Source organism: Palaemon carinicauda, chromosome 7 (genome assembly GCF_036898095.1).
Source record: "Palaemon carinicauda isolate YSFRI2023 chromosome 7, ASM3689809v2, whole genome shotgun sequence".
NCBI classification, from domain to species: Eukaryota; Metazoa; Arthropoda; class Malacostraca; order Decapoda; family Palaemonidae; genus Palaemon; species Palaemon carinicauda.
Window position 1 is genome coordinate 11,464,615 of NC_090731.1, and position 14,373 is coordinate 11,478,987.

General features: G+C 44.2%; 2 protein-coding genes across 4 annotated transcripts in view; one reads left to right on the forward strand and one right to left on the reverse strand.

Moving 5' to 3' along the window:
• LOC137643848 (recQ-mediated genome instability protein 1-like) overlaps window positions 1-14,373 on the forward strand; it is a 301,889-nt gene that overhangs the window by 150,342 nt on the left and 137,174 nt on the right. The window lies entirely within an intron of this gene.
• The window catches only part of LOC137643846 (recQ-mediated genome instability protein 1-like), a 72,278-nt gene that overhangs the window by 10,234 nt on the left and 47,671 nt on the right, over window positions 1-14,373 (reverse strand). Inside the window, exon 8 of the mRNA XM_068376570.1 lies at window positions 10,495-10,620. Within this exon, the coding sequence (XP_068232671.1) occupies window positions 10,495-10,620 (126 nt within the window). The remainder of the gene's footprint in view (window positions 1-10,494; window positions 10,621-14,373) is intronic.

The following is a 14,373-nucleotide window of genomic DNA, read 5'->3' on the forward strand; positions in this document are numbered from 1 at the left end:
GGCGCTGGAGCCCTGCAGAGTCTGGAAGAAAGCACCTTGGAGGAGTGAAAACGGAAGTCGATTTCCTCCGCACAGCCGCTGTCTAAGTCTCTGTCCTTGGGCACAAACAAACTCTTCTCAAGGATGGAAGGGTTTCTGAGGTCGTCGACCTCCACTGATGAGACACCCGAAGGAAGCCCTCAGTCAGCGCGTCCAGATGGTACAACATCGAGCTTGTCCGAAGGTTAGATACTTAACGACGAAAGGCAAAGGTGCCTGAGCTCGAGAGGAGGAAAGTACCCATGATCTTCCTGTAGCTTCCTTGAACCAAACCTCGGGCCGTAACCGAGGAGGGAAAGGACCTGGTAAGCCCCCAGAGGAAGGGGTAAGCAGTCACCCCTTGTCCGATGGAGAAATCTCGAACGGTAAGACCCCCCGCCAAAAATCCTTCCAGGGAATGACGGGGAAGGGCTAACCCAGGTTCTGGAAAGAGGAGTGTTGCTCAGATCTCCCTGAAGTTTCTCCTATTCTTGCAAGTGCCATGCTCTGCGTTTACGGGGTGAGGCCGTGTTCTGGAAATACGCTCCAGAAGAACTCGCCAGGCTGGCCATGCTGCGAAAACCCCAATGGGAATCGTGGTCGCAATTGCCCTGGAGCTCGCGCGATGGTAATTAAAAAGATTTGCGCGTGGGCGAACGTGGAAGCGCCCATGCGCGGTCACGCAGGAACGCAAACGAAGGTGAGCGAAGGAGCGCAGAAGGAGGGCGAGCGTGGTAGGAAGGGCGAGAGCTGGTGGTCGGCGAGCGATAACCCATAGACGAGCAATGGATACTGCAAGAAATAAGCCGACGTTTGTGCGAAGAAACACTGTAGGTTCGTGCGACGGAACGCCGTCGGTTCGCGCGACGGAACGCCGTCGGTTCGCGCGACGGAACGCCGTCGGTTCGCGCGACGGAACGCCGTCGGTTCGCGCGACGGAACGCCGTCGGTTCGCGCGACGGAACGCCGTCGGTTCGCGCGACGGAACGCCGTCGGTTCGCGCGACGGAACGCCGTCGGTTCGCGCGACGGAACGCCGTCGGTTCGCGCGACGGAACGCCGTCGGTTCGCGCGACGGAACGCCGTCGGTTCGCGCGACGGAACGCCGTCGGTTCGCGCGACGGAACGCCGTCGGTTCGCGCGACGGAACGCCGTCGGTTCGCGCGACGGAACGCCGTCGGTTCGGGCGACGGAACGCCGTCGGTTCGGGCGACGGAACGCCGTCGGTTCGGGCGACGGAACGCCGTCCGTCCGCGCGATGGAAAACCGTTGGTTCGCGCGCGGGCGAACATTGGAGAGCATGGGCGGGGACGCGCATGAGCGTAGACGTGCAGGCACGTGGGCGTTTGGGCGCGCAGGCGAATGATCGCGCGGGCGCACAGGCAAGCGGTCGCGCAGGCGAGCGGTCGCACAGGCGAACAGTCACGCAGGCGAACAGTCGCGCGTGGCGCGCAGGCGAACGGTCACGCGGGCGCGCAGGGGAACGGTCGTGAGGGTGGGCAGGTGAATGAGCGCGAAGTCCGAGGCGGCGAACGCAAGCGTTAGCGCGATGGCGAGGAAACGCGCTGCCGCGTGGGCGAGGAAGACCGCTGGCGATATGGATCAACAGGCGATCGGTGGTGAGCTGGTGAGCGCTAACGCTGCAGGTTGGCGATGGCACGTCGTGGCATGTTGACGCGTTGGCGAGCGATGGCGAGCAGCATGCGCAGGTGAGCGATGGCGAGCGATTGCGAGCAGCATGCGCAGGTGGGCGATCACGCGATGGTGATCAGCATGCGCAGGTGGGCGGTCGCGCGATGGCGATCAGCATGCGCAGGTGGGCGGTCGCGCGACGGCGATCAGCATCCGCAGGTGGGCGGTCGCGCGACGGCGATCAGCATGCGCAGGTGGGCGGTCGCGCGACGGCAATCAGCATCCGCAGGTGGGCGGTCGCGCGACGGCGAGCAGCATCCGCAGGTGGGCGATCGCGCGACGGCGAGCAGCATCCGCAGGTGGGCGATCGCGCGACGGCGAGCAGCATCCGCAGGTGGGCGATCGCGCGACGGCGAGCAGCATCCGCAGGTAGGCGATCACGCGATGGCGAGCAGCATGCGCAGGTGAGCTAGTAGCTGGCGAACCATGTTCCTTCAGAAGTGTTGGAGAACGTTGGCATGCCGGCTGTAACACACGCGGGCGATCCGGAGATCGCCGAGAGACAGGTGATCGCTGACAAGCAGAAGGCAACGCGTGGAAGCCTGCGCATAGAAGAAGAGTCCTTGACCCTGACCTGAACCGAAGTTCTAGATCGCGAGGGCGAACGTGGGCGCACAGGGCGCGTAACAGGAACCAACAGGAACAGCAGGGATGATCACCATGAGAGCGCTGACGAACAGGAGAGCGCTGATGAGCAGGAGAGCGCCTGTGCGCTAACACTGAGCAGGAGCAGGAGAGAACACAGCAGAAGGGCGCGCAGGGGAACCCTGACACGCAAGGGAAGAACCCCCGTGGGAGGCAACCCTTTGCCCCGAAGGGATCGTTGTCCGTCGGGAGACTGATGTCCGTCGGAAGACCGTTGTCTGTCCGCCGGGAGACTGATGTCCGTTGGAAGACCGTTGTCCGTCGGGAAGAACGTTGCCCGTCGGAAGACGAGATCAGACTGCAGTCCATCTGCACCAAGGCGTTAGATCAAGAAAAAGGAGTTGTAGGCTGCAAACGGAGATTCAAAAAGGCGCCTCTTAGCACCCTTATAGGGAGATGAGAGGCCCTTACGACGAGGCGGACGGTGGCCCTTACGGCGAGGGAGGCCACCAGCAACAGCAACAGAAGAATCCTCCGAAGAGGAGTCTCCATGAGTGTAGTCTCTCGCGAACGAAAGAGAAACACTTCGTAGAAGAGACTGGTCAGCCAGTGACCTAAAAGGAGCAATCCTCCGAAGAGAAGCTCCTGCAGTTGCCCAGCCCCTTGAGCGAAACTGCAGGTGTGATCGCTCAGCACCAAGAGCATAGTCGCACGAAAAAAAGGCACGAGAAGAACCCCCCAAAAGGGGAAAAACTCAAGCCTGGACAGGAAAAACTTCCCTCGGAAGGAAAGTTACCCGCCCAAGGAGGCAAGCCTCCTGAGAGTTCTAAAATGAACTGGAGAGCTGTCCGTCGTCACGGGAGTACTTCCAGAAGAAGGAAACACGCCCCTGACGAAAATACAAGGGGGGAGGCAGCAACAGCCGAATCCCCAGGCCTCAACAAGACAGCTCACACCGTTGCCATATTACAGAAACGAACTAGATCAGTAACTGTAAAAAATTAAACAAAAAAACATTAGTACACATTCATTCCCCCGGGAAGGCTCCGAAGAGGAATCCCGAGGGAAAGGAAACAAGAATTACACAACAGGCACGTGCCCTCACAACCACTTACACTCACGGAAGGAGAGCTGTAACCAAAACAGAATTATAACAATTATAATTACAGTGATACCTCGGTACTCGACCATAATCCGTTCGAGATCCGTGTTCGACCTCCGATTTGTTCGAGTACCGAATTTTTTTTCCCCATAAGAAATAATGGTATATATTCTATTCCGTTCCCAAGCACTCGAACAGGCCCAAAATATTAATAAAACGTGTACCTAAACAACAATAATTATCTAAATGTGTATGAAATTGGTCAGAAAATCCTATAAAACAATTTTAAACCATTTACTGTACTAAAATAAAACAATTTTAAACCATTTTCTGTACTGTAGTGAACATACCTTTGAGCAGCGGTTCGATGGCATACAGGGATGGATGTGGAGAGGATGGAAGGGGGAGGTTACTGCTTGGAAGGAGAGTCCCCTTCCATGATGTGGCGGGGTAGTTCTCCTTCAGGAGTTGTTTCTCTCTCCAATGAAAGGGTGGGCAGATCTATTTCAGGGGTTTCTTCTCTTCTTTGTCTCTTCTTTGGAGGAGAAACAGGCTTTGATGTAGCAGCTTTCTTTTCTTTTGTGAAAAACTGGTCTATTGTTAATTGTTTCTTCCTCCTCTGCAGTATTCTTCGAAAATGATACATGACACTATCATTAAACATATGCACTGCCCGGTTTGCTACTGCAATTTCTGGGTGGTATTTTTCAGCAAAAGCCTGCACATCTGCCCACTTGGAACAAATTTCATTGATGAGAGAACTTGGAACATCCTCCCTTACCTCATCCTCTTCTGAAGATTCCTGCTCCACAATCAGATCCTGCTGCTGTTGTTGTTGCAGGTGCAACAATTCCTCCACAGTCAACTCGGTAGAATGGCTTTCTACAAGCTCATCAATATCATCCTTGTCGACCTCAAGCCCCAAACTCCTGCCCATGACAACAATTTCCTCAACGACATCAGTGTCATCAGAAATTACAGGGGTAGCAGTGCTTGGACCCGCCTCTGGTTGGAAACCTTCAAACTCCCTCTCTGTGACACATGATGGCCACAGCTTACGCCAGGCAGAGTTCAATGTCCTATAGGTCACACCTCGCAAAGCTTGGTCAATCATGTTAACAGAGTTGAGGATGCTGAAGTGTTCCTTCCAGAATTCCTTTAGGGTCAACTTCGTGTCACTGGTCACTTCAAAACACTTTCTGAAAAGGGCCTTGGTATAGAGTTTTTTGAAGTTTGAAATGACCTGTTGGTCCATGGGCTGGAGTATGGGAGTAGTATTGGGGGGCAAGAATTTGATTTTGATAAAGCTGTATTCTTCTTTCAAGTCATCCTCGAGACCTGGAGGATGTGCAGGAGCATTGTCCATAACCAGAAGACATTTCATTGGCAAGCTCTTTTCAATGAGGTAAGCCTTAACCTGGGGGGCAAACACTTCGTTTATCCACTCAGTAAAGAATTGTCTTGTGACCCAAGATTTAGTGTTCGAGCGCCACATAACTGGTAGTGCACTTTTACAAATATTATTTCGTTTGAACACCCGGGGGTTGTCCGAGTGGTACACTAACAAGGGTTTGATCTTGCAATCGCCACTTGCATTTGCACACAGCAACAATGTTAGCCTATCTTTCATTGGCTTGTGACCTGGCATCTTCGTCTCGTCCTTGGTAATGTACGTATTGGCTGGCATTTTCTTCCAAAATAACCCAGTCTCATCACAATTAAAGACTTGTTGTGCGATCAAATTTTGTTCATTTATGTACCGATCGAATTCCCCCACGTATTTATCGGCTGCAATTTGATCCGAACTAGCTGCCTCCCCATGCCTAGTAACACGATGAATACCTGTTCTATTACGAAACTTTTCAAACCAACCCCTGCTCGCTTTAAATGTAAATGAATCACTTTCACTGGTACTCGGACTTTTCTTCACTAATTCTTCATAGATATGCAACGCTTTTTCACAAATGAACGCTTCACTAACACTTTCCCCGGCCAACTGTTTTTCTTTAATAAATATTAAAAGCAACTTTTCCATCTCCTCAATCACTTGTGGCCTTTGCTTAGTTACCGCCGTAACTCCCGTTGCAACATTCGCCTTCTTAATCATTTCTTTATGCTTTAAAAACGTAGAAATGGTCGACTTCGCCATTCCGTATTCTACCGCTAAATCGGACACTCGTACACCATTCTCATATTTCGCTATAATTTCCTTCTTCAACTCGATCGTTGTTCGCACTGTTTTCCTCTTCTCCTTCCCCTTAACACTCATTACTTTCTTGGGACTCATTATGAAAGCTAAAAAAGCAATTAAAAGCACTGAAAATCACTAAATCACAACGAATGCTGATCGCGCGTTGTCTGAGTGACGCTCTCGAGAGAACTGATGCTTCCCGAACAAGCGAGAGTGGCCGAGATGGCGCGATCATCACAAAGCCCATGCGGTCGTCACGTGTTCGGCTGGTCGAGTACCGAATTTTTGGTCGAGCACCGCAGCAAAAATTTCTCGAAAATTTTGGTCGAACTCCGAATTGTTCGAGTATAGAGTCGTTCGACTACCGAGGTATCACTGTATGTAACTAGGTAATTATGTAATTTAAAAATGAATGAACACTAAAGAAAGAACGAAAACCCCGAAAGGAATCGTTCTACAAGCTGAAAAAAAAAAAACTACAATTAGATTCATAAACTAATTGAGACAAACGTACAGCGTAGCAACCCCCCCCCCCACACGGAAAGGAAGCTACAAGGGCGTAGTAACACGTAGTAAAAGGGTGAACGACCTCAAGAGAGAGAGAGAGAGAGAAAGACATAAGTCAAACTCGATCGCCACCCATAAAATACGCCGTGGTGGCCAAACTGCCGAGGACACCACGTAGATATCATACACTACACACACAAATCTGAAAAGGAAACTTACTGATTTCTATACTCAAATATATATACAAACATGAAAACATGTTTACATATATATTGAGTAAAAGAAAAGTAAGCGATTAAGTAAAGACAAAACAAACAATGGCTGCCAAGAGAGGACCAACACAGAGACGTCTGTCACAGTCCGAGCCAAAAGTGAAAGTGGGCATTCATCTGTGTGTGAGGGGGGGGGGGAGGGGTAGCTAGCTACCACTCCCCTACCCCCCGCTAACTAGCGCAGGGTTAATACACCCTCGTTAAATTCTAATGGCTCGCCATTTCAGCTGCGCTAAAAGGTAAACCCATTGTAAATAGCGTGGTTTGTATTTCGGTTACGGAACAAAGTGTAGTTAATAAGCATGAAGTCAAATCAAGCAAGTAACACCGCTTCGCCCACTTTGTCCCCAAAAGAGAGTAAAAAAAAATTAAGAAGAGCCAGTCATTCTAGCTCATTCTAGACTGACATCTACAGTATACAGATAATGCAGAGGACTGCAAAAAACCTAAGATTCTGAGAATGAGTTGGATAGTCTCCATGCAGTTAGATCAGCATGGATGCATTTAAATGAATCACATTTGAAATTGGTTGTCTGAACAATCCCCTCGTGGCCATTACAGTCATTTTGCTGTTTGCAGACCTTGAACTTATTCTCCACCTGTTAAAACATGCCAAGCAATGGAAATGTCTAAAGTTTCAGATATGACCAGTTTGTAACAGGACATCTGCCTTCTATGATTAGGACTGCTGAACAGCCAGACAAATCACATCAAACTTTTACCCAGAGGCATTGCAAGCATATCTATGTTTGGGTGACCCCACCATTTTCAAATTTCAAGACATACTGATGGATGTAGCTACCATTTGTTTGAAAGAACTTGACTATTCCTGCTTAGCTGATTTGATAAGACGTTGAATTTTCCAGGGTAAACAGCATCTCCCCTATCTGGTTAAGAGGAGGGTGACCTAGTACTCCCTTGGCTCCAAATGTAGGCTAGTGATGTTAACTGTCTTTTAACACCACTACAGTCTTCCCAACCAATGGTGGTTCCTGGTTCTGAAGCTCGAGTGTTACTAGAAGAATTACAATGTTCTTATTATCAAAGGATAATATCCTAAAACTAATTATTGTCTTATTTTCTATTTATTTTAAAGATGTTATTCAATTGTTTTTCGATTGTTTACTTACTACGTATGGGAACTGATGTGTATGAGACTTGTTAATGTAAGTGAGGTACTAATACCTAAATTTACCATGTAAGAAAAGAGCTTGTGCTGTGCTAAGGGCCAAACCTGTAAGCGACAAACACACAGCTATTCAAATATGATGCGATCAAAGATTTAGTAAATCTTTAACACAATTAAAAATTCTGCGAATTGCCATACCAACAACATAACAAAGAACTGTTAAAAGGCACTTATTAGATCGAGAGGGGAGATAAAACATCCTGACTACAATCTCAGCATATAAGGGCTAAGCGGTTGTTTAGAGGCATTTACTTTAGCAAGAGGTATATGGTCTTCTGCCTCACAAATTCTAGGTGTCTAAAAGAGCGGCAGGAAATGCAGGAGTGCATATCATAAAAAAGATTTCAAGGTTCTACAAGAGGATCCCAAATCTAGCAGGTGTCATGTACCATCAGAACTCTTACTGTGTCATGTACCATCAGAACTCTTACTGTAACCACTAGCTGTCACTTTAGGAGATAGGCTAGGGTTTTAAACAGCAAGTTAGGCTTGAAATATTAACTTGAATAAAAAACTTAGTAGCTTCTGTAAAATAAATTAACGACATTAAATTCTTAATAAGATTAAGACTAACAAAGTTAAACTCATCATGTTGTAGAAAAGACATGGGTTGGAGTGGCCTTATCGTCATAATTCCAGCTATAATCAAGTATCCTAATATGGGCTGCCAACGCAAGAGCCCATGTCCAACCTACATGTGGGGCAATCTTTATCACATCGTAACTAGCCTAGCTTTGTACGGTAAACATGTAAACTATAAACCAGTTTTCATTTATGCTTTGAACTTTAATCTGATAACGAAACACACTTTGATCACTCAAAAACAATTCCTATACACAATACAGCAGCGATTGCTACCGAATCCGGAGAAGACATACATTATTATTATATAACTAATATAAATACAGTTCATTGTAAAATAAACAAAATACCTGACTGAGAAACTGTATCTACAGTCTAGTGGGTTCAGGTATCCCCCAAAGCAACTACAGTACTTCATCAATTTTTTTACATCTTAAATAGGTGCCAAAATACGGGACATAACTGTTCTCTATATTAATCCCAAAACACACATTGGCTGATAGGGCTTCAGGAAACCCCACTGAAACATTATTATCAAAACAGGTCAGATAATCAAAAATTAAATTAAAAAATCCTGAAGGTCTGCAAATCTTCTATAACATAGAAATGGACCCTACTATGGAATCTTCAAACTTAAGTACTGTATTTCATTAATATTTCCTACTTTATTACCCAAAAACAGCGTTACTTGTAAACCATCCTGCACCGCCATATATAAATATTTTTGTTTACTAGCAGTAATGATGGGTTCAAGGCAGGAAATTAAATTGAAATCTATATCAAGATTTGGTGACTGATTAGTCTTAAACAAGGCAAAACACCTTTAAGGTATAGAAGGTTACTATACGTAAACTAGAACTACCAGCCTTTCTTTTCAATTGAGATAACAATGAAATGATTCTATCCATAATGATAAGGGAGAATTAAGGGGTGTACATAATATAGTAAGTAGCTGTGTCCAAATGCTTTGAAGAAAAGGCAGCATCAGAACTTACCTAAAGAACTTATTAGGGTATTTTTAAGTAATATGGAAGTGTAAGTTTTACAAGGGAGACAATTCATCACATTCAGGGTCTTCCTCTCTTACTTCCTTTCCCATTTGTTTACGGCTGATAAGGAGGCTTCGGCGCATTTGTTAGTAAGACTCATTTTGGCAGTGTAAGTACTAGCGCTTACATATACCCCGGTAAAGTAAACCCGTGATTAGTAAGTGGCCGAGCTTCCAAACGAATTAATTGAGTACCACCCAAAACATGATGCAATCAAACAATTTTAGCTGAAATTCCATCAGCAACTTTAAAGAGATTAGATAATCATACAATATGAAACGGCATCCACAGATGAAATACGATGTTCCTTAAAAGTGCTTACTTTAGCTAGTGGAGGGATATAAGGATCTAGAGTCTAGACGGTGTTCTGCTTGACAATCTAGTTGTCTAAAAAAGCGACAAGGGATGCGGAAATGCAAGGGTTTAGCAGCAGAAGGATTTAAAGTAATTAAAAATTTGAGGCTCTGTGACCGGATCTCAACTGTAAGGTGCAGTTAACAATCAAAATCTTTACTGAATGGATCACAACATCCACTATACCTGACTGTAGAAGTCAGGTTTTTTGGGTTAGCTTCCGGGTAGGTAAGACCAAAATTACCACCTTAAAGGTTTAACAAAGGAAGCTACGAGCTTTTGAAGCTCATTACTATCAAAAACTGGCTGGTTAAATGTGTATTAGAGAACTGTCCTGGCATGTCATAATCGTCATCCCCTCTATCAACAACTGGATTTCTTCTTGAACTACAAGCAAGGTTCATTTGTGCTTTGAACCGGAAACATACTTTCTATGAGACGAACAGCGAGGCATTAGCACTCCTCAAAATGGTTATTTAAATCACAGTACTATCCCTGTACTGTAATTGCTAAAAAGTCCCGAAGGAGACAACTTAAAACACAATAGAACTTATCAAAATCTAAAAGAGGTGTCAAACCAATGGAAATGAAAGACTGAAATTACGAATAGCCCTTGGCGCATCTCTGCTTCACTTCTTGCCATTAACCACTAGTGTCTCATTATTTTAATAGAGGCATGTGTCTATTGAAAGAAAAGAAAATGGGAATTTTTTTTTTTTCAATTTTAGGGATAAATTTTAATAAACCAAGATTCTCGAAGTGAATCAATATGAACAACAAGGGTTCAAACAAATAAAATGCATGAAAAACACAGAAGGCACTTGAAAATACATTACGTCTAATGGCGTTCAAAGACTTAATATGAATAAATATGGACCCTCCTGTAGTTTTGTACTTATAAGTGATAATTGGAAAATAACTATGGATTTTAGTAATGAGGAGTCAAAACCTCACCTTGTTTTCAATATCCACTTCATGCGATGCAGATCCATCATTGATGATAGCTGTGAGTTTCCAATTACCATTAACAGCTTCAAGTTTTGATATGAGGGTCATAATAAAACCCTTCACAATGCACTCCTGAAAAAGCAAGCAATTGTTAAAAGCCAATCTATAAGGGTAACCCTAATGCAGTGGTTCTTAACCTGTGTTCGATCGAACCCCAGGGGTTCGGTGAAGCAGTCTCAGGGGTTCGGCGGAGGTAACACACTACAAATGATATGAAAGTGGCACTTGCCAAGGTTAAGCCTAGGATTTCTGAAATTTTCTCTGAAAGGTAACAGAAAAAGTCAAATTGATTTGCAATAATTATTCATTATGTTTCTGTTTTTGTGTGAAGTTCATATTTTGTTGATATATTTAGGTGTAACTTTCTGTTTCTTTTCCTCTTTATTTCATTCACTTATATATATATATATATATATATATATATATATATATATATATATATATATATATATATATATATATATAAATTATATATATAAATTATATATATATATATATATATATATATATATATATATATATATATATATATATCGAACTAAGAAGGGTTCGATGAGTATACATATGACAATTGCGGGGTTCAGTACCTCCAACAAGGTTAAGAACCACTGCCCTAATACAAACAAAACTGATTAGCACTCAATCTGCCACATTTGATAAGGAAATCCTTCCTGTCCGACTCCTTCCTTTGTTGGGAAATTACAATCTATGTACCTCTTTTTGTAGTTTATTTAAGAAAGGTCTATCTTAATATTGTTACTTTTCTTAAAATGGTATTTTAATTGTTCACTGCTTTTCTTGCAATTTATATATTCCATTTCCTCACTGGGTCATTTTTCCCTGTTGGAGCAACAGAGCATATACCATCCTACTTTGCCAACTAAGGTTGTAACTTAGGTAATAATAATAATAATAATAATAATAATAATTATTATTATAATAATAAACCTGGAAACTATTCAACTTTTTCAAGAACAACTGTAACAAACTCACAAATTTTAAGAATAATTTGTATTTTTCCTACCTATACAAACTTGAGTCTTTAATAGGAGTAGGACCTCAGTGAAAATTGATTGGCCATTAAAATCTAACAAGCTAGTTATAACTAACGGCAGATGGCAGAGAGCCCCACCTACCAGTCAGTCAGTCAGCCAGACACTCACTTCGACCACGCTCGGTGTGGGTAAGTGCAGTGTTGCCATTGTAGCCGTATAGAATTTCTGTAAGTGCTTTGTTGTGTTTTCAAGCAACACTTATTTCCTTCAAAGTTGACTCATAGTAGGAGGGCATTCGATTCTAAATTTTGATGCATAATTAAATAAAAAACATACTGTATTCTATACTTATTTTAGTTATGGTAATTTTTCTTTCATTATCAAAGCTTAAATACCAGAATTTAAAGCAATATTTTAAAGTGTGTTTTTTTACAAAGAAATGTAGTCGTAGTCAGCATGACCACAGGGAGTTACCATATGTTGCTATTTGACTACATTTTGAGACAAAAAAAAAAACACAAAACAGCACTGTTGCTTAAAGGCTGAGAATTGTAGGGTGGTTGAGGCAAGAAGTGTAACTTAAAAGAACTCAGGTTCATATAATTGGGAAATATACAAATTACTTTTATAAAACCATCACTCTTAAATGGGAGACCCATCCTTTGGAGGAAGGAAGTCCCTATGAACCAAATTGCTGGTTGACTCGACTTTCCCGGAAAGTTGTTAGAGCACCTGGACCTGTGCAAGAGCAAATGAGATAACTCCTACCAACCTCTTAACAGTCTAGGCATAATGATATATTAGGTTATGCCCCTACCAAGAATAAATGGTACTCAGTCATAGAACCTATATTCTTGCATGGGATATGCTGTCCGAATGTAATCGTAGCTATTGTAAGAAATGGGTTTGAAAACATTCGATCTATCCTCCACCTTATCAGGAGGAATGGGGGAAGATACTTCTTAACAGATCCTACTGTAAAGATAGGTTCTTGGTTATAAAGCTCGCCTGTATCTGGCATCCAGATCACCTCAGCGGCCACGGCTGCTGCACCCCCCTGAGAAGGGAGAAAGAAAAGCAGAAGTCCAGTCTTTCAACCTTTCCTACTAGACTTACACCAAAACCGCTATCTTAGATGAGATGTATATTGTCTCGTGAGAGCTAGGATGCCTAAATAACCTGTTGAGCAGCCTCCACTGGACCAAGGGTAAAGGTACCCAAACCAGTAATGGGTACACTCTCACAGGAAGTGTGAAGTAAACGATGTCTTGAGATATCAGATTCCAGTTCTAATACCTGAGGCACTGACAGGTCTTCCTGAGTGCTAAGAAAAACCTGATACAGTATCCTGAGTTTATGCATCCTTACCAAAGAAGTTGTGATATTGGATATCTCTCTTGTTATCCAACTGGGGTTAAGAAAAGTCTTTGGAGCTCGAGTGAAGCACTGAGCCATCATGATAACATGGCAGAGCATCAGCAGGACAGATAAGTCAGTCCCTTTGATCCCTCCTAAACACTTCCTGAGAAGAGATTGAGAAGGACTCGAACCTAGTATTATGGGTAACTGGAGCTTGGTTACAAACTCAGGAACAAATAAAAGGAGACCTCTTTCCATCCTTTAGAATGGCTAGTGACAAACGAGATGTTAAAAGTTCCCCCTACTCAGTTCACCAAAGCTAAGATTAGCCAAAAAACCATATACAGATTCAGATCTTTGTCTAATGACCTCATACGCTTGTGTGGGACATCCATAAGAGATACGAGAAACCGAGTCACATCACACTCCACGCACCGAGGTCCTGGGGTGGGCACAGCTGCATAGACAACTCAAAAGATTGTCCCATACCTCCTGCTCCACCAGAACAATGTGGGATGGGAGATTGTTAGCAGTCGACCAGGCAGTTACTCTTCAGACACTATACAAGCAATTGCTGGAGAAAACACCTTTGGGGAGCTTAGTTTCTCTAACAAGGAAAGATGTCCCAGAAGATATCGCCACAGTTACATCAAGAGTCCTCTCTTGAACAAGAATGGTTGCGCTACTTCTCTCAGCCTGCTGATGCAGTCTTCTATATTAGCATGGCCAGGTACTTCCTCCTCAGCTTGGGCATGAGACTCTACTATTCACAATTTACCACAATCCCCAGATAGTGATAAAAGGAGATTAGTCAATCTTGAACCTGAAGCAATTACCAGTCATTGAGATGCTTCATCAGACATATCTTGTTTGAGTGGGGCCAAGCTGACACAAGAGTGAACACTTACGTGAACAATTAGGGAGAGGTGGACAAAGCCCAGGACTTTGAACTGGTACACTTCTTCACCTAGGATGAAGTGGAGATATTTTTGCCCTTCAGATCTACCAAAAGTTTGAAGTCTTCCTCTTTTAAGGCAGACATTAACGGCACTTGTCATTTCCTTTCTGAACGAAGTTCGTTGAACAAAGGTGTTTAGCAGTGAGAGGTCGGTGAGAAGGTTAATGATTGGTCTCCAGTTCCTGGTCGAGAAGAGAGTCGACTGTAGAACCAAGAAGAACCATCTCAAATGCCTTCAAGAACATTCTTCTCCTCCATTGCTTTTACTTCGGCCATCAAGGTCAGAGCTCCTGCCAACTTTGAAGGAGAACTCTGGAATGCCTTGTGAATGCAAGTCAGGGGAGGTCAATGACCTTTTGAAGATCAGGCAACATCTATCCCAAAGGACTTCTACAATCCACTTCTCTATTCCTTGTTGCTGTTACTTAGCCCAATGGCATGAAACACCTTCCCCAGCTCGTGACAGCTTGAGGAGGGGCTGCCAACTTCAGCGGCTCCTTTCCCTACCGCCTG